The sequence below is a fragment of the Mustelus asterias genome, chromosome 3 (assembly GCF_964213995.1).
Source record: "Mustelus asterias chromosome 3, sMusAst1.hap1.1, whole genome shotgun sequence".
NCBI classification, from domain to species: Eukaryota; Metazoa; Chordata; class Chondrichthyes; order Carcharhiniformes; family Triakidae; genus Mustelus; species Mustelus asterias.
The window spans coordinates 95134482-95156814 of record NC_135803.1 but is presented as its reverse complement, the minus strand read 5'-3'; the positions used below and the strand labels follow the sequence as shown (position 1 = coordinate 95156814).

Below are 22333 nucleotides of genomic sequence, written 5' to 3'. Positions count from 1 at the left end.
CTGTTCACAAACAGGGCATATAAAGACACAAACTCAATTTACAAAATAATGGTTGGAATGCGAGTCTTTACAGGTAATCAAGTCTTAAGGGTACAGACAATGTGAGTGGAGAGAGGGTTAAGCACAGGTTAAAGAGATGTGTATTGTCTCCAGCCAGGACAGTTAGTGAGATTTTGCAAGCCCAGGCAAGTCATGGAGGTTACAGATAGTGTGACATGAACCAAGATCCTGGTTGAGGCCGTCCTCATGTGTGCGGAACTTGACTATCAGTCTCTGCTCAGCAACTCTGCGTTGTCGTGTGTCGTGAAGGCCGCCTTGGAGAATGCTTACCCGAAGATCAGAGCCCTCCCTGCCTGCCAGGCTTCATCTGCAGCTACAGGCCACCCAAGGCTTTCGTTTCTGACCTTAAATTTCTAACGTTTCCCAGCTCTGATGCAATAGAGTTTGAGTGAATGAAAGGCAGGAAGTTGGAAAGAAGAACAAGAAGAAAGGTCTATAACAAGGTGGAGCACAGGAGAAATCAAATGACAAAATCTTTCATTGTACAAGGCCAAAAAGATTGGTAATGGGATAAGTAATAAAGAAAGATGTATCTTGAGGAGGTGTGATTGACAAGATCCTGAATAGCTGCTTTTTGCAAGCGTAGTAAATAAGAGATAATAATGAGAGAAATAAGAGACAAATAATGCCAATTCAGCAAAATAAAAACAAAATGAGAACGGAGGCTATGATCTAAAATTGTTGAACTCGGTATTGAATTCAGAAGGCTGTAAATGGGGCACTTTACAAAAGGGCACAAATTAAAACAAATTAGAAAAATAATCAAGAAACTAGACAGTAATAAGATTGGGAAGAATACTAAAACCTAAAATAGGATGGATGTTGGTCAGGAGGCGTGTAAAAATCCGAAACCCACCCCCAAACTGCCAAGTTCTGGTTTTAATAGAGGCAGGTTGGGAGTGAAAACCTAAGTGACTCGCACGTAGCTAGTTCATCATTTAACTATTATAAAGAGGCCTCATAATTACTTAAAATAAAAACAGAAAATGCTAGATAAACTCAGCAAATCTGGCAGCATCTGTGGAGAGAGAAACAGTTAATGTTTTGAGTCCATATGGCCCTTCTACAGAACTGTTTTATTTAAACCTGCTCAACTAGATTTCTCAGCCCTCAGTCAATCTGTCAGCAAAAATGAAGCAAGGACTGCTGGATCCAGAAAATAAGTCCTTTCTACTTACCTGCTAAATCCAGTTTACCTGCTTCAGGTAAGCCCCTGATCTCATCTACCATTAACCTTTCGAATCTCCCTTCAAGGCCCTCCCAATGTCACCAAGGGCCTTGATCTTCCCCCACCAGGACTCCAATCTCCACCACCACTGACCCTTCCAATTTCCCCATAAGGCCTGCACTCCCTGGCAGCAGTCTGCTGATAAAGACATACCCATCCAACTGCCAGCCAACCTCTAATAAACAGGTCCTACTCTTAAATTAGGCAAATCCATTCTTCCACATTTCTCAACCTCAAAAAGATCTGCCCCATCCCCCATTCCCTATCTGCCCCTGAGTAATGTCCAGCCTTTTAAGCTTATCTATATTGTGAATAACATTCATCACAATTAAACACGATGCACAAGGTTGAAAATGACTACTTGCGATATTAGTTGGTGCATGCTTAATTTAAACAAATAAAGTAATGGGCAGAGAGAGGAATGTATCATCAACATGCTAAGTAGTTATCCATTTACTAATATCATCAATAACCATTTCTAACCTAATGAATCTTGGCAGTTTGGTTTTTAAAAAGTTCTGATTTCTGATGCTACTTAATTATTCCTTTCAGTTGCTTGAACAGAGACATAGCTAGTTATTTAAATTGTCATACCTCAGTATTTGTAAGGACAGTTTGCCATTCTTCAGCATAAAGTTTTTTTTGGCTTTTCATAGTTATTAAATGGACTGTCTGATGAGAAAATCCGCTGGCAAGAAACAATCCAGAACCTGAACCACATGATCAATAATGTAGCTGGGGATGTGCTAATCACAGGAGGATATGTGGCTTACCTGGGACCTTTCACGGTAAGTAATACAAAACCATTCAGTTCACTTCAAATAAAGCTTGTCTGTTAGCCCAGTAAGTGGGCTAATATTTCTTAGTGTCACTCCAGCCAAGCATATTGCATAGGGTGCTTCCCTCCATCATTGTAATTTCTTAGACCAATGGGGCATAAAAGGAGCTCTTCCATTATTCACCTTATGTAGTCTATACAACATAAATCTCAATTTCACAATATAATTATTTTTTAAATCATGTTAACAATAGGTGCATGATATAAGCAGAATGTGCCATGGGATTTTGGAGGGAATCAGGGTTTAAGATTTTTATCTCCTTTTTGGAGTGCACAAGCTTGCTTAACTTGAAATTCTAATGGGTTTGGGCATAATCTCATCAGGTTTTAAGAGTTACTGAAGAAACGTATTATCACAGCTTAGGAACTCCCAGTATTATTATTGTATCAGCCCATTTGGATTGACCTTGTTAATACTGCGCAGTTATTCATTTGTTAACATGCCGTAAACTAACCTTTAGGGAGAATATCGTGCAGCAATGAATGAGGAATGGCTGAGAGAATTTGTTGTGCTTGGTCTTCCGCACACAAAAGAATCCAATCTGATTTCAACATTGGGAGACGCTGTGAAGATACGATCCTGGCAGGTAGGTCATCCTCCTCCATTTTAATTTGACAACAGTTTGATTAGCTGGAAATGCCAGAGATAACTGGTTAAAGTTACTTTGTTGATCATTTGGTGATATACTTAAGTGGCATGCAAATTTAGTGCAGCAAGAAAATACAGGAAAGTATCCCATGTTGCACATCTAGCCCAGACGATTAGCTGGAAACACCAGGATATAGCACTCTGTTTCACTATGAGAAGAAGTCAGAGAGTGAGACATTCTAGTCTCTGCTCACTTATTTCAATATTGGTGATTATAGAGACTTGGAAGTAGAATGCCTACCAGTGAAGGAATCGCAAGCAATACAGGGATTTTAATTTTAGGTGGGAAGAAGACATGGGAGATATTTTGACTTTGTGTGACAATGTAAAATATGCATCATCAGCTTTACCACCAGTTAAACACCTTTGCGCTGAAGGCTACAGAAATGGAAATTGGGAAAGGTATTTAATGTGTTGGGGAAGGGGAGGCAGCTCTTGTCATGCCCTTTATACGATAAAGGGCATGACAGGGTCGATTCAGAAAGAATGTTCCCAATGGTGGGAGAGTCCAGAACTAGGGGTCATAGTTTGAGGATAAGGGGTAAAATCTTTTAGGACTGAGGTGAGGAGAAATTTCTTCACCCAGAGGGTGGTGAATGTGTGGAATTCACTACCACAGAATGTAGTTGAGGCCAAAATGTTGTCTGATTTCAAGAAGAAACAAGATATAGCTCTTGGGCTAAAGGGATCAAGGATAGGGGTGGCACGGTAGCACAGTGGTTAGCACTGCTGCTTCACAGCTCAAGGGACCTGGGTTCGATTCCCGGCTCGGGTCACTGTCTGTGTGGAGTTTGCACATTCCCCTCGTGTCTGCGTGGGTTTCCTCCGGGTGCTCCGGTTTCCTCCCACAGTCCAAAGATGTGCGGGTTAGGTTGATTGGCCATGCTAAAATTGCCCTTTAGTGTCCTGAGATGCGTAGGTTAGAGGGATTAGTGGGTAAAATGTGTAGGGATATGAGGGTAGGGCCAAGGTGAGATTGTGGTTGGTGCAGACTCGATGGGCCGAATGGCCTCTTTCTGCACTGTAGGGTTTCTATGATCCTATGATATGGGAGGAAGGGGGAATCAGGATATTGAATTCGATGCTCAACCGTGATCAAGATGAATGGTGGAGCAGGCTCAAAGGGCCAAATGGCCTACTCTTGCTTCTAGTTTCTATGTTTCCCTCTTCCGAAGTGAACATTATGGGGCTTTCATTAACCAATGACCTGGCAAAATAATCTATGGCCAATATTGTTCAGTCAAAAAATAAATCTGCAAATATAACACCCCACAGACTGAGTATAAAGAGGTTCTGTGGGGATAGTATTAATGCATAGGGCGCTATCTTACCAGAAAATGGCAGTGTTGTTTCTGACGAGAAAACTGGCATGTTTCTCTCCAGAGAAACTGGTTGGTTTTCCCTTCAGAACTTGTGGCACTCTGCCAAAAAAAAAATCAAGGGGACGTGTTTCACGCTGTCATCCGGGGGTCAGGGCCTAACCAGGCTGGCAAAACTTGTCTGCTCAAAGATGGGGGCACCTTCTAGAGATGGCCCTTAAAAGAATAAACCTCCACACCAGCCACGAAGGCCTCAGGAACCCCACTCTCCATCCCCAATCGGAGACAACCCTTCTCTTCCGTATCTCCCCCCCCCCCCCCAATCATAAGCACCTCCTCTCCCCCTTCCCCACTCTGATCACCAGCACTTTCTTCCCCCTCTCCCCCTCAACCTCCACCCACCTCCACCACAGTCGGACCTGGATCCTCCCCAAGCCAATAAAACCCAGCTGTTCAGACCTCAGGGCACCCTTTAAAGATGATCCTTTAAAGAATAAACCTCCTTCCCCAGCTCACCACAGAAGTCTCAGGGACCCCCCACCCCCACCCCTGATTGGAATTGACAATTCCCTACCCTCCTCCATGCCCCCTGCAACCCCCTCCCCCCGATCACCAGTACTTTCTCCCCCCCCCATAGACGGAGTCGACACCCATCCACCCCCGCCCCCAGCTGCTGGCATTAACTCTTTTATTGGAAATGGGGTAACTAACCACCAAATTAATTCAGTGGGCTAAAAATTTAGCAGAACCAGCAACAAGGAAGCATCACCTACAGTATTGTTACCAATAGAATGGAACTTTGTGCCTTGTATTGTCAGGTGCGCTGTTGAAGACATCACAAAGTAACGAAACCTACAGCTACTTCTGAATTACTCTTTGTAGTGCCCTCAGTGTAAGGGATTGTCATGACAACAAGTGTGGCTGGCAAGGCCAGCATATATTGTCCACCCCTCATGGTTCACCTTCTCAAGCAACACACTCACATCCTAAAAATAATTATTGGTATTTGGAGCTCCCATCTATATTTTGTTCTCTGGCATTTCCATGCTGGAGTCTCAGGTGTTGAAAGCAAGCTCAATCAATGATTGCCCTGGAACTTCCTTTCACAGTGTGATTTTGTGGGGGAGGTGTGGAGATGTGATTGTCCCAGATAATGTGAGGCAGAGAGAAAATTTGCATTGACATAGTATCTGTCTCATTCTCAGGCAACTGCTAAGTGATTTACAGCCAATGGCATACTTTGAGGTTTCTTCATTTATTGTTATCCAGAAAAATGCAACAACTAATTTCCATGTGGCGAGATCTCACAAAGACCGATGAGATGATGACAAGTTCATCTCCCTTTTATGTTGGTTGCAGCTAAATATTGACCAGCCTACTGGATTCCAGGGTCTGTCCTAGCTGCTTAAGTTAGGCATCAATATCTGGAGCTGCATAAAATTCTGGGTATCACATTAACAATGGGTATTTTTTGATCAGATCTCTCTGTGGAATCCAGTAACAGAAGAATGGTCAAATGATCAGCTGGAGGTTAGTCTCCAAAGGTGGGAGCAGTTTTTAAGGTTGTGCATGAAAGTGCTTTTATTATAGAGTAGTTTTATCTGATGAACTTCTGTTTTGAAAGTGCTTTGATCAGTGTTTCTATCTTTAAGCTCTCCTTGAATCCTTATTATCTTCTTGTAGTTCATTTCAGCTTGCTCTTGTTTCTTGCTCATGCGACAACTAGAACCACAATCTTCATATTCCGAAACTGTGTTGGTGTGTAAATGCTACTGAAGTTATAAGTGGTTAACTTAGGAAGAGGAGGAGGCTATTCAATCCCTTAAGAATGTTCAGCCATCAGTTGGATCATGGCTGATCAGTCCTCAACTTCATTTTAATAATTTTCACTCTTGAAAATTTCAATTCCCCCGGCATCAACAATCTTTTTGGGCAGAATTCTAAATTTCCATAACCCTTTGTATGAAAAACTGCTTCCAGATTTCACCCCTGAATGGCCTAACTCCATTTCTAATATTATGCCCTCTTGTTCTTGTTTAAATGTTACTTACTGTCATTGCCACTGTTTCACAGATTGCAGGTCTTCCCAAAGATGCGTTGTCAGTGGAGAATGGAGTAATCACGCAGTATACTCAACGGTGGCCATTATTTATTGATCCACAAGGTCAAGCAAATAAATGGATAAAAAATTTGGTAAGGATAATCAATGTAAACATGTGAGAACATTCCCAAAGAACGACTTGGCTCTTCAGACTCTGTAGTAAAGACTGATTAGCTTCAAAGACTATAAGATATGAACCATATTATAGTAAGATCCTTAACTGTGACATTGTCTAGAATGAGTTGGCAATCAAAGGTAACATATTTGCAAGTTCACAACATCCATAAACAGTGGTTCACACTCACTGCCAGTTATACAAGCTTGGAATATCCTCTCTTAACAGTATTAAATATGTGATTTACTAGTGCCTCTATTGATAATGTGCAGTGTTGAGACTTGTAAAACAGAATGCACATGTTTCAATCCCTGGCTTTAGGTGTCTCAGCTGAGCAAGTAGAATTGGTCTTATGATCCCTGTATTGTGGAGGAAACTATCTACCAATTTTGATTCACTTGGTTGCAGTGTACTAGGAAATCTCCTGCCCCCCACCACCCGCCCTTCCCCCCCCCCCCCCCCCCCCCCACCAGTTGCACGCAAATCAGGAACCCCTACATCCCCCACGCCATGCACAGACATCGGGACACCCTCTCCCCCAGCACCACAGACAAGAGGAATCCCCCCTGGCGATCAACCCCCCTGCCCCAGTCAATCGCACTCCCTGCAGAGTTCAACCCTTCCCTCCCTCTTTTCCCAATCTCCACCACTTCTGGAGTTCCCTCCCTCCCACCCCAATCACCACCCCTTCTGCAGAGCTTCCTCTCTCCTATCCCTTCTGCAGAGTTCTCTCCCTCCCACCCCAATCACCTCACTGGCAGAATTCCCTTCCCGCTGCCCGCGAATTGCCATCCTGGCAGAGTTCCCTCACTCCTTGATCACCCCCTGGCAGAGTTCCCCCCTTTCCCTCCCACCCCGGCAGACATCCCCCTTTCCCTCCCACCCTGGCTGAGTTCCATCCTTCCCTCCCACCCCGGCAGATTTCCCCCCTTTCCCTGCCACCCCGGCAGATTTCCCCCCTTTCCCTGCCACCCTGGCAGATTTCCCCCCCTTTCTCTCCCACCCTGGCAGAGTTCCCACTCTTCACCCCCCCCCCCACCCTGTCTTGGCTCCACCTCACAGGTTCTGTCCTGACTCAGGCCCCATCCCCTTGGCACTGCCCCAGCACAATTATTGTGCTTGGTGGGCAGTGCCAGGGTGCCTAAATTTTTGCCTCCCACCCAATCATACTGCCTCGTCTCACCAAAAGCTGGACAGGGCGAGACTGTAAGATTGTGCCCTCACTGCTTGAAGGCACAAATGAAAAATGGCAACTCTAGTGAGGTATCAGAGGGAAGCTGGTATCTATATAACTGTACTAATTGTGGGCCAATGTCTCCAGGAAAGTAGGGGAGAAAATTGAGCAGAAAATATTATAAATGTACATCTAATCATATCTCATGTACAACTAAACTTGTATATGGTTTGGCAGCATTTATGGAGAATGAAGCAAGACTTAACATTTGAAATCAATGACCTTTCGTTTTGAGTTCTGATGAAAAGTCACATCTGAAACATTGAGGGGGACGGGCCTGCAAGAGTGGGAAATATGGTGGGAGGGGTAACTTAATTAGTTAGGAACTGAAATTTCACTTTCCTGGTGGCAGTTTCAAATTTGGTGATGAAGTCAGTGGAGTGTTTGTGGCAGGTCAAGCCTCACACCATGCCCTATGGCATCAATACTCATTATATTAAATCTTGTGGTAATTATGTCCTACCTTCATGATAAAGTCAGCAGCACATGAAAATCTTGTGGCACCTAGTTCACATTTGTTTAAAGATGGCATACACTACCTGGCTTTGTGCAGTTGTGTCTGAGGTCAGCAATTTTCCTTGCTGAACAATCTACTTCCAACCCATTCCCACCAGGCTCCTGCCCTGGCAGCAAGTGAATATTACCCTAGAATTTTCCTTTAGAGCTTGCTTGGATGAGGTCTGCCTTGTTTGCCAATCAGGAGTGCAAAACACCTCATGTGCAGCATGTCAACATCGTCGTTGGATGTCGATAAATAATGATTGTTTTAAATAATTGTGAATCCTAACTTATGATGGCCATTTCAGGACCCGTCTGACTAAAAGTTTAAAGTCGACTTGGTAATCACAGTGATAGATTTGATACTTACAAGATTACCAGAAATTTTCCTTGTGCAGTAGGTGCCCGTTGGCATTAACTTTACCAAAGATGCAGCAGAACGCCAATTACACAAAGTTGTGGCGGTGAAGCTGAACAACCCCAAAGAAATTCACAACCACTGGACCAATTTTATTCTCTGGTGGCAAGATGTATATCCAACATCTGTCCCAAAGAAATTGCCTCTTGGCATATGTCAGAGCATCAAAGACCCATCGATCAATGACACTGGGACCGAAAGTGTTAGAATCACTGGGAAAGCTTATTAGGAAAGAGTAATCAATGTAGGTGAGATAATGAGTTAAAAACAATTTTTCCAAAATGTTTATCTGTGAACCCTCACCCCCACACCACAACGTAGAACACATCCCACTGAAATAGTTTGTTTTACTTCCAGCTGTAGTTTGACACACTGGGCCTTTTTATACTCTGGGACTCTCTGATGATTGATGAGGGTAGGGCAGTGGATATTGTCTACATGGACTTCAGTAAGGCCTTTGACAAGGTCCCTCATGGCAGACTGGTGCAGAAGGTGAAGTCGCATGGGATCAGAAGTGAGCTGGCAAGGTGGATACAAAACTGGCTCTGTCAAAGAAGACAAAGGGTAACACTGGAAGGCTGCGTTTCTGAATGGAGGGCTGTGACAAGTGGCGTTCCTCAGGGATCAGTGCTGGGACCTTTGCTGTTTGTAATATATATATATAAATGATTTGGAGGAAAATGTAACTGGTTTGATTAGTAAGTTTGCGGATGACACAAAGGTTGGTGGACTTGCCGATAGCAATGAGGAACATCAGAGGATACAGCAGGATATAGATCGGTTGGAGACTTGGGTGGAGAGATGGCAGTTGGAGTTTAATCCGGACAAATGTGAGGTAATGCATTTTGGAAGGTCTAATGCAGATAGGAAATATACAGTAAATGGCAGAACCCTTAAGAGTATTGATCGGCAAAGGGATCTGGGTGTACAGGTACACAGGTCACTGAAAGTGGCAATGCAGGTGGAGAAGGTAGCCAAGAAGGCATACAGCATGCTTGCCTTCATTGGCCGGGGCATTGAGTTTTAAAATTGGCAAATCATGTTGCAGCTTTATAGAACCTTAGTTAGGCCGCACTTGGAATATAGTGTTCAATTCTGGTCACCACACTACCAGAAGGATGTGGTGGCTTTGGAGAGGGTACAGAAAAGATTTACCAGGATGTTGCCTGGTATGGAGAGCATTAGCTATGAGGAGAGGTTGGAGAAACTTGGTTTGTTCTCACTGGAACGACGGAGTTTGAGGGGCGACCTGATAGAAGTCAAAGAACAAAGAACAATACAGCACAGGAACAGGCCATTCGGCCCTCCAAGGCTGCACCGCTCCCTGGTCCAAACTAGACCATTCTTTTGTATCCCTCTATTCCCACTCTGTTCATGTGGCTATCTAGATAAGTCTTAAACGTTCCCAGTGTGTCCGCCTCCACCACCTTGCCCGGCAGCGCATTCCATGCCCCCATCACCCTCTGTGTAAAATACATCCTTCTGATATCCGTGTTAAACCTCACCCCCCCCCCACCCCCTCACCTTGAACCTATGACCCCTTGTGAACATCACCACCGACCTGGGAAAAAGCTTCCCACCGTTCACCCTATCTATGCCTTTCATAATTTTATACACCTTTATTAGGTCACCCCTCATCCTCCGTCTTTCCAGTGAGAACAACCCCAGTTTACCCAATCTCTCCTCATAACTAAGCCCTTCCATACCAGGCAACATCCTCGTAAACCTCCTCTGCACTCTCTCTAAAGCCTCCACGTCCTTCTGGTAGTGCGGCGACCAGAACTGGCACAGTATTCCAAATGCGGCCGAACCAACGTTCTATACAACTGCAACATCAGACCCCAACTTTTATACGCTATGCCCCATCCTATAAAGGCAAGCATGCCATATGCCTTATTCACTACCTTCTCCACCTGTGACGTCACCTTCAAGGATCTGTGGACTTGCACACCCGGGTCCCTCTGCGTATCTACACCCTTTATGGTTCTGCCATTTATCGTATAGCTCCCCCCTACATTAGTTCTACCAAAATGCATCACTTCGCATTTATCTGGATTGAACTCCATCTGCCATTTCTTTGCCCAAATTTCCAGCCTATCTATATCCTTCTGTAGCCTCTGACAATGTTCCTCACTATCTGCAAGTCTACAAGATTATGAGAGGCATGGACAGAGTGGATAGTCAGAAGCTTTTTCCCAGGGTGGAAGAGTCAATTACTAGGGGGCACAGGTTTAAGGTGCGAGGGTCAAGGTCTAAAGGAGATGTACAAGGCAGATGTTTTACACAGCGAGTAGTGGGTGCCTGGAACTTGTTGCCGGGGGAGGTAGTGGAAGCGGATATGGTAGTGACTTTTAAGGGGCGTCTTGACAAATACATGAATAGGATGGGAATAGAGGGATATGGTCCATGGAAGGGTAGAGGGGGTTTTAATTAAGTCGGGCAGCATCATCGGTGAAGGCTTGGAGGGCCAAAGGGCCTGTTCCTGTGCTGTAATTTTCTTTGTTCTTTGACTTCCAAACCAAAATTACCAACAACTCTGCAAGAAGTTCAACTGTATACTTTGTGCCAGAAATGAAAATTTCTTAACACTGACCATAGAAAGCTGTAAAGTCTTGGTCTGCACAATATATATACTATTCTGTATATATATATATATATACTATATATTCTGATCTAAACTTCACCTTTATTGAGTTGTACTGAGCAAAATTACCCTGCTCCCCAGATGCCCCCTGCTAGTTCCTATCGATGATCCATCATTTAAAAAAAGTACAGTACCACAATTGGTCACATGAGCCCAAAACAATCAAGAACGAATGTTGGTGGAATAGAACAGGCTTCCTGCCTCCAGGGAACTGTCCAATTTGACTCACCTTCTTTTTCACTTTAGGAAAGGGATCAAGGGTTAGACATTTTCAAGATAACTGACCGTGATTTCCTGCGGAGTTTGGAGAATGCCATCCGTTTTGGGAAGCCATGTCTGATGGAGAACGTTGGGGAGGAGCTGGATCCAGCCCTAGAACCTGTACTGTTGAAAATGGTACGAGCAAATCAGCAGACACACACTGGTGAGAATGTTCCTATTGCATGGTCCCAGCACAATGGGTCTTACTTGCAAGTCACAAAGTCATGCAGCACAGCTATTGGCTGCCAATTCGTAATTAATACAATCGTGGGGTGCCTCCAGTCAATTTCTCAACAAGACGGCAGGTTTAACAGTGATACTCAGTTGCACCAACTTGTTAACCTCTAGACAGAACGTTTTCGTGATTTGAACTGGACATTAAAATAGTTTTTTTAAGGAAAATGATATTTATTGCCATAGATGCAGTGACCTGCTTGCACCAGATCTCCGAAACACACACAGCATTGAGTTTATAATCCAATGTGTTATGCATATTTGTCACGTAAATACAGATGTCCCAGGTTTTTTTTTAAGTGAGTTGACACGGTACCTCATAATGTTTCTTGTGCAGCTGGCCACACACATGTTGGCCCATTTAAGTTCTGGAGCATATGCAATCATATAAATAAAAGTCTAAAGTTCTGCCCACTGAAATTATTTAACTGTTCATTACCAAACAAAAAAAGATGGAACGTTGGTGCCCAATCAATCAATGTGGAGTCTGCAAAGTTAAATGAATTATGGTGCAAAACTCATTAGGTTCGAACTGTAGGGAGCCGAGGGCAGTTTGCTTTCATATAATAAACTGGCTGAGCCTGTTCATCTCTTAGAAACTGTACGTCCAATTTTTACTTCCATTGTAATTGTAAATGTCTTTCATTCTGTGAGGTCTATTCTTTTTAAGAAACACATTTGGCAGCCATCTGGTCTCGTCTCGCTTCACTGACAGGTTGTTATGCTTGCTTTGTTGCAATCTCAATTACACCTTTAGGGAACCCAGTTGCATTCTGCCACTCACCAGCGATAGTTTTGTACTAGATGTCTTGGATACATTTGTTGGAATGAAAAACTATGTCAACTAAAACCGAAATTTAAATCGAGTAAACATATGAACAGCTACTTATGTGTAAAATATTTGGTCTAAGTCTCATCAAAGCATTTTATTCTGCTTTTCAGACATACAAACAGCAGGGCAGTACTGTCATAAAGCTGGGAGATTCTATAATACCTTATCATGATGACTTTAAAATGTACATCACCACCAAGCTACCTAATCCTCACTACACTCCTGAGATATCAACAAGGGTCACTCTCATCAACTTCACACTGTCTCCAAGGTGATTAACTTGGTCTTTGTCACATCGGTGATGTTGCTGTGTTTGAATGCATGTGAAACATCATTGTAATTCCAGCTGCTGAAAAGGAAATTGGCTTCCACTCCACTCTGATGCAAACACAGTTATGTCACTTTTGTGCATTCACAACCTGACTTCTGCTTCCCGAAATGATCTGCTTTAAGGCTGCCAGCCATTCAGCCTCTCCTGTCATTGCTCCCTTCTGCTGCCTGCTCCCTCCTGCTGCTCTTTATCTCCCACTTCCTGCCCCCTAATGCTGCTCTCTCCCCCCTGCTCCCACTATTCATTCCTCCCTGTCCATTCCCTCCAGATTCTCCCTCCCCCCCCTGTTCCTTTCTGCTTCCCCCCTCCCTCCTGCTTCCCCTCTCTTCCCACTGCCTGCTGCTTCTCCCATTCCCCTTCCCCACTCCTTCATGCCTCCTCCTTCCACTTTGCCACACCTCACCATCCATTCCTCCACTCCCTCCTCTCAAATAATTTGAGAGACTGATTGGCAAGCAGCATTAAATTATGATTACTGATACACACTGTGATAGTGGCCAGAATATTATTGGCATGTTGTGGGTCTTATATGAGGACCAAATATTGCTCCCAAGCCTGCGTGGGTGAATGGCAGAACATTGGAAGGGATTTTACCGGCAGCAACCAATTAAAAGATCACCACTGAGACTGTAATCCAATGAAGGATGGCAGCCTGCCCCTCCAAGCTGCCACCCATTCAGAGGCTACAAGGAGGGGGAGAGGATCCCTCCCTTTGAAGGGCTGGTAAGAAATCACCTGGATACTGTCACTTTAAGAAAATTCATACTTTCAACCACTAATTTGTGTTATTGATAGGAGGTGGTCATTCAGCTCCTTCTCTGCACCTGTAGGAAGCAGCCTTGGATCCCTTATTTCTCACATCAGTAAAAAATTCAGTTGATAGCTTTCAGTTTTGTGTATACTGGTTAATAAGTGTGAGTTCTGTCTTTCGGCTCCATCAAGCATGAAGGAAAAAAACAAGCTGGAATTCACTGACATTGCGGTTTGGATTTTCTGGTCCCACTGCTGTGAACGGAAATTTGGCCGAGTGCCAAATTCTCCATTCTCGCCGGCAGCCGTAGTGGGATATGTGAGACCACAGAATTTCGGCCTCAGTTTCTGGCATGTCATATTTTAGCTTAAGTTAATTTGTCATTTTTTTATGAAATGGTAAAATTAAGAGTCAAGCAATTTCTTCAAAATTAAAGTAATTATGTTTTTGATTCCATTTCTCAAAGTGAAAATGAAGAACATTGCTAGACTTTAAGTACAATAAGAATAATAGTCTGAATTTAATTAGAAGATCATTGGATTTAGCTTGGAACTTGTAACTTGTACCTTAATGCCACAGTGGTCTGGAAGACCAACTCCTGGGTCGTGTGGTGGCACAGGAACGTCCTGATTTGGAAGAAGCCAAAAATCAGTTGATCGTCAGCAATGCTAAAATGAGGAATGAGCTGAAAGAAATAGAAGATCAGATACTTTTGCGCCTGAGTACCTCTGAAGGCAATCCTGTGGATGATGTGGAGTTAATCAAAGTCCTAGAAGCATCTAAAGTTAAAGCAGGAGAAATCAAGGTTAGTACCCGTTTTTCAATATTTTAAGAAGTGAACATTTTCAACTGTTCTTGAACAAAATATGATAAATATTAATGCTTCTACACATACATGTACACATGCGTAGCATGCACATACAAACACACAACATGACACATGCATGTGACACACTAAAGATTCATAGACACAACGGTAGATTTCTGAGGTGGCATCATCAGTCTTCCTTTACAGCAGTAGTGTACATCTATCCATGTGAGTTCTGAAACAAATCCAGTACTTTTAGAATTTCAACACTCAAGCATGTCAGCACACTTTCCAGGGCTGGTTCCAAGTTTCTCCAAATGTGGATAGATTGAACTGAAGCGAAATTCACAAATATTAAGTTCAGCTCCCAATATTAATTGAAGTGTAGTGATATAAATGGAATGACAGTGATGTAAATGGGAGTGCAGTAATATTAATAAAAATGCAATTGTATTAATAGATGGGCAGTAATATTGATGGAAGGATGTTAATACCAATTGAAGTGGAGAGATATAATTGGAAGAACAGTGATACTAACAGAAATACAGTGATATTAATGATAGGAAATGGAGTGATATAAATGGAAGACTGGTTATAATAACAGAAGTGCACTGACACTAATGGAAGTACAATAATTTTAATTGAAGAACAGTGAAATTGAAGAAATGGCAATGATACTGATTGAAGTACAGCAAGAGTAATAGTTGCACAGTCACGTAAATGAAAGGGCGTTGATATTAATGGAAATACAGTGACATTCATGGAAGAAAAGATTTTTAAAATGTTTTTAATGGGATGTGGACTTGCTGGCAGGACCAGCGTTTACTGTGCATCCCTAATTTCCCATCTGGAGATGTTGGTGAGCCATCTTTTTTTAATATAATCCCTACAGTGCAGAAAAAAATTATTTGGCACGGTAGCACAGTGGTTAGCACTGCTGCTTCACAACTCCAGGGACCTGGGTTCAAATCCCGGCTCGGGTCGCTGTCTGTATGGAGTTTGCACATTCTCCCTGTGTCTGCGTGGATTTCCTCCGGGTGCTCCAGTTTCCTCCCACAGTCCAAAGATGTGGGGGCTAGGTTGATTGGCCATTCTAAATTGCCCCTTAGTGTCCCGGGATGCATAGGTCAGAGGGGTTAGTGGGTAAATATGTAGGGATATGTGGATAGGGCCTGGGTGGGATTGTGGTTGGTGCAGACCCGATGGGCCGAATGGCCTCTTTCTGCACTGTAGGATTCTATGATTATCAAGTCGGCACTGACTCTCTGAAAGACTTTATTCCCGTAATCCCACACATTTACCAGTGCTAATCCACCTAATTTACACATCTTTGGACACTAGGAGCAGTATCTTGAACTCATGTTTGCTATCTGCAAGGTTTCCGGCAGGGGCTCAAAATCCGGAAGTTGCAGTTCCCACCAACGAAAACGTGACTTCAGATCTTCCCATCCCTCACCAGTGGCGTCATCAGGTTCACACCCATAATGGACATGAACCAGATTTACATCGATTTCCATTCATTTCAATATTATTAATCCAGCCCCCCCCCCCACCTTATCTTGACCCCTCGCCATATCAACGTCACGTTGGCATGGTTTACAACAGGTTCACACAGACGATCGGGGAGTGGGGAGCCCCTGAGGCCTTGACGGTGGGATGGGGAGGGGGGGGAGGTTTATTGCAGCTCTGATTGGGGCGCCACATATTTAGGCCCTGCACCAAGGGGCACTGCCCACCCCTGCCCCCAACCACCCAGGGGGCTTCAATGGCTCCAGTCCCACCGGCAAGGCCATCACGTCTGGTACCCTTTGGTGGGGGACCATAAGTGATCCCCGCCAGTGAAGACCCCTGCCGGCGAGGCCACTAAGCTAAGCAAACCTGGACAATTGTGTCCTAGGCTCACTAATAGCATTTAAATATTACAATCAACCCAGCAGCCTTCATGGGCTCGAGGCTGATTACACTGGCTTAACAGAGCCAGTAAGATCGTAAGAAGCTAGAAACTGGGTGCGAAGCCAGTTTTTTGCCTCTCTCGCATGGCTGGCTCGGCATGCCAATTGATCAGCATGACAAGCTGATAAGTTCACCCCCCGCCATCACTCCATCTCTCTTCCTTTTCCACCACAATCTCGGATTTGTTTCAGCTCTTTCTTCATTATCTTACCTCCTCACTTGTTCTTTTCAAACCTAGATGTTGTTCTGGCTGATTAATCCCATCATTTTGTTTCCCAATTTAAAAAATACATAGAGCCTCTTCTTTGGCCTCAGCATCCCTTGCTTAAAGAAGGGAAAATTAGCTTTTAATTATTCTTGATTCCTGTTGGAATTGCACTTGCGTTATGATCAAGAAGGACAGAATGAGACTTAAATAGCTCACTGACAGTGCATTAGTTCACAACTGACTTTTGGCTACTTGAGTAAGTAATAGAAGGTGAAATGTTAATTAAGAAAATTGGCAAGGCAACATTTACAGGCATTAAACCTGTGTCACTCAAAGTACATAGATTATATAATCTGAGTGACATCAATTTACTCTGTTATGCTGAATCGATAATTAATCTTCCCACAGATAAAAGTGACGATAGCAGAACAAACGGAGAAAGATATTGATATCACTCGGTTGCAGTATGTTCCTGTGGCTGTCCGCACACAGATCCTGTTTTTCTGTGTGTCTGATTTGTCCAATGTGGACCCCATGTACCAGTACTCCTTGGAATGGTTCCTCAGCATCTTCATGTCAGGCATTGCAAATTCTGAACGAGCAGGTACACCAGTCATGTCAATATTGCAATTTTTAATTTGCTTAAGTTCAACTCCATAACCTATGCTCTATTCCATATTTTTTATTCTATAGCCATGAATTGGATTGATTGCTTAGGGACAACATTGCAAGTGAAAGGCATACCATATATCATGTCAGTGTCTAATTGCATAGAATGTGATCCCTCAGTCTGTGAGTTCCCATTCTGAGTCATGCAGCCAGGCAGCAGACAGTTCTACATGGTGATGGACCAGCTTTCATGGGTTTATGAGCAGAGGTATGAGCACAGGTTTCCTGCCCACGCTCATACCGGGGCTTGAATGTGGTAGAGGGATGATTTGAAAATGAGAATAAGAAGAAAATTTAGAATAAAGTTATAAGTAAATTAAATTCCAACCATTAATAGATACTAGTTGTAAAGTTCTGTAACTTGTGCATAAAAGTCAGTGGCCTGGATTTTAACTGGCAGCAAGGTCCTGGTGATTTTCATATCTACTTTTGGCAGAATGACTCCTAGTCAATTGTAAATGCTTTGAGCTGACTTCCCATTTATTGGTGGGAAGTGGCAGAAAATTATTTGTCGCAGATACTACCTGCTATCAGGAAGTAAGTGTCAGATTAGTTACTAGCCCTTTCCCTGCAGAAGGGTCTACAATCAGTACGCTAGGGGAGATTGTGGCAGGCAATATCTAAGCTTTCCTTGGGAGGCTCAGAGAATCATTGAAGATCCTCTTGACTGCTCAAGGAAAGTGATTTTCTAAAAACCTATATTCAGATCTTTACTGTCCCAAACTGTTTTGTTGATTTGTTTCCCTGTGAGACATTTGCTGCTGCTTACTGCTCAGGCTACCCAGTAAAAATAGCAATCTGGTCCCGATGATGTCATTGGGAACTGACTTAACATATATGAAAGAGGATATTGCTGGCTTTGAACATGTGTCCTTACCACCTGCCCAGGAGAGCAGGTGAAAATCAAAAGCTGGAGCTTCAGGTTGAGCAATTTTAACTGCCTACATGTCATTTTTCATCAATGGGTAAGGTTAAGATCTTCCTCTGTAGGCCAGCATTTATCCAGGTGATCTTTCATTGCCAAGTGCTAAAGAGGAGAAACTATACCTCAACTTTAAAAGAGGCAGATAGAAAATTAGACAGAAAGAGAGATGTATTTGAATATTCTTATGAAATATATGAGACTGTGGTGGGAGTGTCTTACATGCAGCTGTTAATTTTGTTCTTCAGATACTGTGGAGAAGAGGATAAAACTTATCAATAATTACTTCACCTATAGTCTGTACCTCAGTGTCTGCAGGAGCCTCTTTGAGAAACACAAGCTGATGTTTGCCTTCCTGGTGTGTGTGAGAATCATGATGAATGATAACAAGATTGACATGGTCAGTACCACAGGAATAATCTTCTATTGGCCTAATTGTAGAAATCTCAGCTGAAAAGATGACTTTTTGATTCACCATGTCTTTGCTTGTGCCAGTGTTAGCTCTCTACTACAGCTTTCAACTCTAATCCCATTTAGAGTTCATTGTGCTGCTTTCTTCCATGGTGTTAAAACTTTTTAAATTCATTTATGGGATGTGGGTCTCACTAGCTAGGCCAGCATTTATTGCCCATCGCTATTTGCCCTTAGGGATGGGCAATAAATGTTGGCCTAGCCAGTGATGCCCACATCACATAAATGAATTTTATAAAGCCTTAACAGCACAGAAGGAAATAACACATTGATATACAGATAAGACGGATTAGGACTGATTGTCCCTGGGAGTCCTCAGCACTGATTCTGGACCCCAGTAAGTTTCATACTATCAGGTCATCCCTATTGATTATTACTCCCACCCTTCCTTAGCTGATGATTCAGTCCTGTTCCACAATGAACACCACTGGGAAGAAGCACTGAGGATAATAAGAGCAAAGATTGTACTCAGGGTAGGGGACCAAGATGATAAAATGGTTACAGATAGAAGAAAGCTATTCAGTCCATTGTGTCCATGCTGGCTCTCTGCAAGAGCAGTTTAGCTAGTTCCACTCCCTCACTCTTTCCCTTGTTGTAGGGAAAAATCCCTTATACCAGTGCATTCAAGGAGGTCGAGTCGCAAGGCAAAGTTCAAAGCATTTTTCTTTATTGTACAATTACTGGGATCCCAGGGAGAACCGCGTAACCAGCTCAGAAACAGTGGCTTAGCCACGTTGATCTCAATAGTTACGCATTTGCTCTGGATATTTATAGGAATCCAAATTCGAGCGGGAACATTTGCTCATACATTTTTACAATACCTAAAAAGTGGCCTGTCTGGTCAGGAAGTTCCCTGGGAGGCTTGTCAATTTGCATCTGTATGGTGTGTGTCCGTGTTAATGGGACTGCCTGTTCTTGCCCCGGTGTTTTAATGTGTTTCCCATTATCCTCTCGATGTGTCCCCTTATCTAAATCGACCTCTGATGTTTTGTGTCTGTATTCTATGCGTGCGAGATTAGGTGTTAATGTCATTTTGTCCTGCTGTGTGTAGGGGGATTTAATCTAATCTTTTATTCTTTTTATCCTGGTTTATTAAGTTTCTTTGCCTGCCTTGGCCATTTTATTCCCGTAATATTTTATTGACAGTACAGTTATGCCATATATCCCACTGCCAGGTCTTGACTCGCAGATATCCCGATCTTCTGGCCAAGGGCCGGTTTAAAATGCAGCTTCGTGCTGTTGCTGGGCAGAATAAGGATCTTTTGTTGGCTTTGAAATTAAAGGTCTCTCAGCTGTGCAGAGGGGGATTTAAACGAATGTCCATTCAGGTGTTCCCCTCTGCATTGTGGGCACGTTATGAATGGTGCCAATCAGTCCAATAAATGAATATGTTTAATGAGGTGAATATTGATGAGATAATAAAAATATGGCTTTTGGAAAATGGCCTACTTCACCCTGTAGCCTTGATTATTTTTCTCTTAACATACTTGTCCAGTTCCCTTCTGAAAGGAAGTAACTGCCACACTGGACCTGTAACAGGTGGTGAAAGAACCACTGTGAGGAACAAAACCAACTTGACCTCATCCTCACCAATCTACCTGTCACAATTACTAGAACGATGTGGGGATGCCGGCGTTGGACTGGGGTAAACACAGTAAGAAGTTTAACAACACCAGGTTAAAGTCCAACAGGTTTATTTGGTAGCAAAAGCCACAAAATTCGGAGCCTTAAGCTCCTTCTTCAGGTGAGTTGGAATTCTGTTCACAAACAGCCTGTTTGTGAACAGAATTCCAACTCACCTGAAGAAGGAGCTTAAGGCTCCAAAAGCTTGTGGCTTTTGCTACCAAATAAACCTGTTGGACTTTAACCTGGTGTTGTTAAACTTCTTACTACAATTACTAGAAGGCAGTGGCTTCCATCGTCACACCTCCTTGTACAACAATAAAACTAATCTTGATATAATTAATTGCTGAAATAAATAAAATGAGAAAACACTATTATAGGAAATCCAAGTTTAAAAAAAACAGTGAACGTGTTCAGCACCTCTATAAATATCTGAAAGCAAGAGATTTTAACTTTTCAGAAATAAAAACAGAAAATGTTGAAAACGTGCAGCAAGCCAGGCAGCATCTGTGGAGAAAGAAAGAGAGTTAACATTTTACTTTATATTTCCAGCATCAGCAGTATTTTGCTTTTTTGTCAATTTTTCAGGTCTAATCTAATCAAACATATCTACCTAAAATGTTCACCTGGCTTTTCTCTTTTTCAATTGATGATCATCTTGGCACATCCAACAGTTTCTATTTTTATTTACTTATTCATATTATTGTAATAACCTGTCCTAATTTGAATGTATTTAACAGCATGAGTGGCGTTACCTTCTCTCTGGAGCATCTGTCCAAACATTGAGCCCCAACCCAGCCTCTGACTGGCTATCAGACCGAGCATGGAGGGACATCCAGAGCCTTACTAGCCTAGATCACTTTGCCAACTTTACGGAACATTTTACAGTCTATTTGGATGAATTTCAAGGAATCTTTGACAGCCAGGAACCTCACAGGTGATCTTTAAATACCCATTAATTGAGATAACTCTCTGCATGTTCATTCACATAAATCCTCTTACCAAGAGATTGTGGCCCCCAATTTGTATGAAGGGCTGCGATCCTGGCTGCTAGTGTCACCCAATGCTGGCTTTGCCAGAATGTGAAGGGTCAGTGGCAAGGCAGTGAATTTGCAGGGGAACAGGAGGCATCTACACTCCTACAGATACATTTCCAAAGCCTGAGTACCCAAATGTGCCACAAACTCTCAACTGCTACTGCCCAGGATGGTCCCCTTCAACCTTTCCACCCCTCGCCACTCCCAATTGTTTGTCTGTTTAACAATTGTTAGATTTCTTAAGGCATTGAAAAACCTCCCATTAATATCTGAATGCTTCTCACAATATCAATTGGTGCTGATTTCTGGGCTACTTTCAGGCTGGTTTAACCTAACACAGGAGGACCATAAAAACACAGGCAGGGGTACAGTCCATTTAGAAGATAAGTCTCATAGAAAAATCGTTCCAACAATTGAATAGAAGGGACAGCTGCAGAGAAAGAGAAGAAGACAAGCAACCATGGGGCAGTACTCACCAGTCAGAACTTCCCAGCCTTGCAATTGTTACCTGCAACTATTTGAAAAGCAGCTAAGCCATTTTCTGTCTTAATTGAGATGGTAATTTTGGCTTGGGTGCATGGTGGTAGTGTATACCAGGACTGTAACTTACTGTAAGGTGAATATACTTGCCTTCAAGTGTGATTGGGTTATCCATCAAGTTGAAAATCATTCTGCAGGCGATTTGTTAAAAGTTTACTATATTCATCAGCTTGGTGAACTTCAGGGAACTTGGCTGAAGTTTTTCAAGTGCAATTGTAATCTATTGATTTTCTTTTACAGACAACCTTTGCCAGGAAAGTTAGGGAGTGAAACAAATTCATTCCAGAAACTGCTTATTATGCGCTGCCTTCGACTTGACAAAGTCACCAATGCCATGCAGGACTTTGTGGCACTGAACCTCGGACAGAAATTCATTGAGCCCCAGGTCAGACTTACAGCTTCATATTCATCTTGAGTTAGGCTGCTGTTATAATTACATTTGTCATACATTATTTGCACAAAATATGTTTTCAATTTTTTGGAACAATGAAAAGAAAAATCATGAATGTTGGAGATAACATAGAATTGAATTGAGTTTTACAGCACATAAACAGGACATTTGGCCCAACACATCTGTGCCACCATTTAT

General features: G+C 42.9%; 1 protein-coding gene across 6 annotated transcripts in view; it reads left to right on the top strand.

Moving 5' to 3' along the window:
* dnah1 (dynein, axonemal, heavy chain 1) overlaps positions 1 to 22333 on the top strand; it is a 510234-nt gene that overhangs the window by 400960 nt on the left and 86941 nt on the right. For all 6 annotated transcript variants that reach the window (XM_078209369.1, XM_078209371.1, XM_078209370.1 and 3 more), the window contains 10 exons: positions 1945 to 2076; positions 2588 to 2713; positions 6168 to 6287; positions 11351 to 11500; positions 12542 to 12702; positions 14093 to 14318; positions 16891 to 17086; positions 18322 to 18473; positions 20908 to 21104; positions 21985 to 22129. In XM_078209369.1, the coding sequence (XP_078065495.1) occupies positions 1945 to 2076; positions 2588 to 2713; positions 6168 to 6287; positions 11351 to 11500; positions 12542 to 12702; positions 14093 to 14318; positions 16891 to 17086; positions 18322 to 18473; positions 20908 to 21104; positions 21985 to 22129 (1605 nt within the window). The remainder of the gene's footprint in view (positions 1 to 1944; positions 2077 to 2587; positions 2714 to 6167; positions 6288 to 11350; positions 11501 to 12541; positions 12703 to 14092; positions 14319 to 16890; positions 17087 to 18321; positions 18474 to 20907; positions 21105 to 21984; positions 22130 to 22333) is intronic.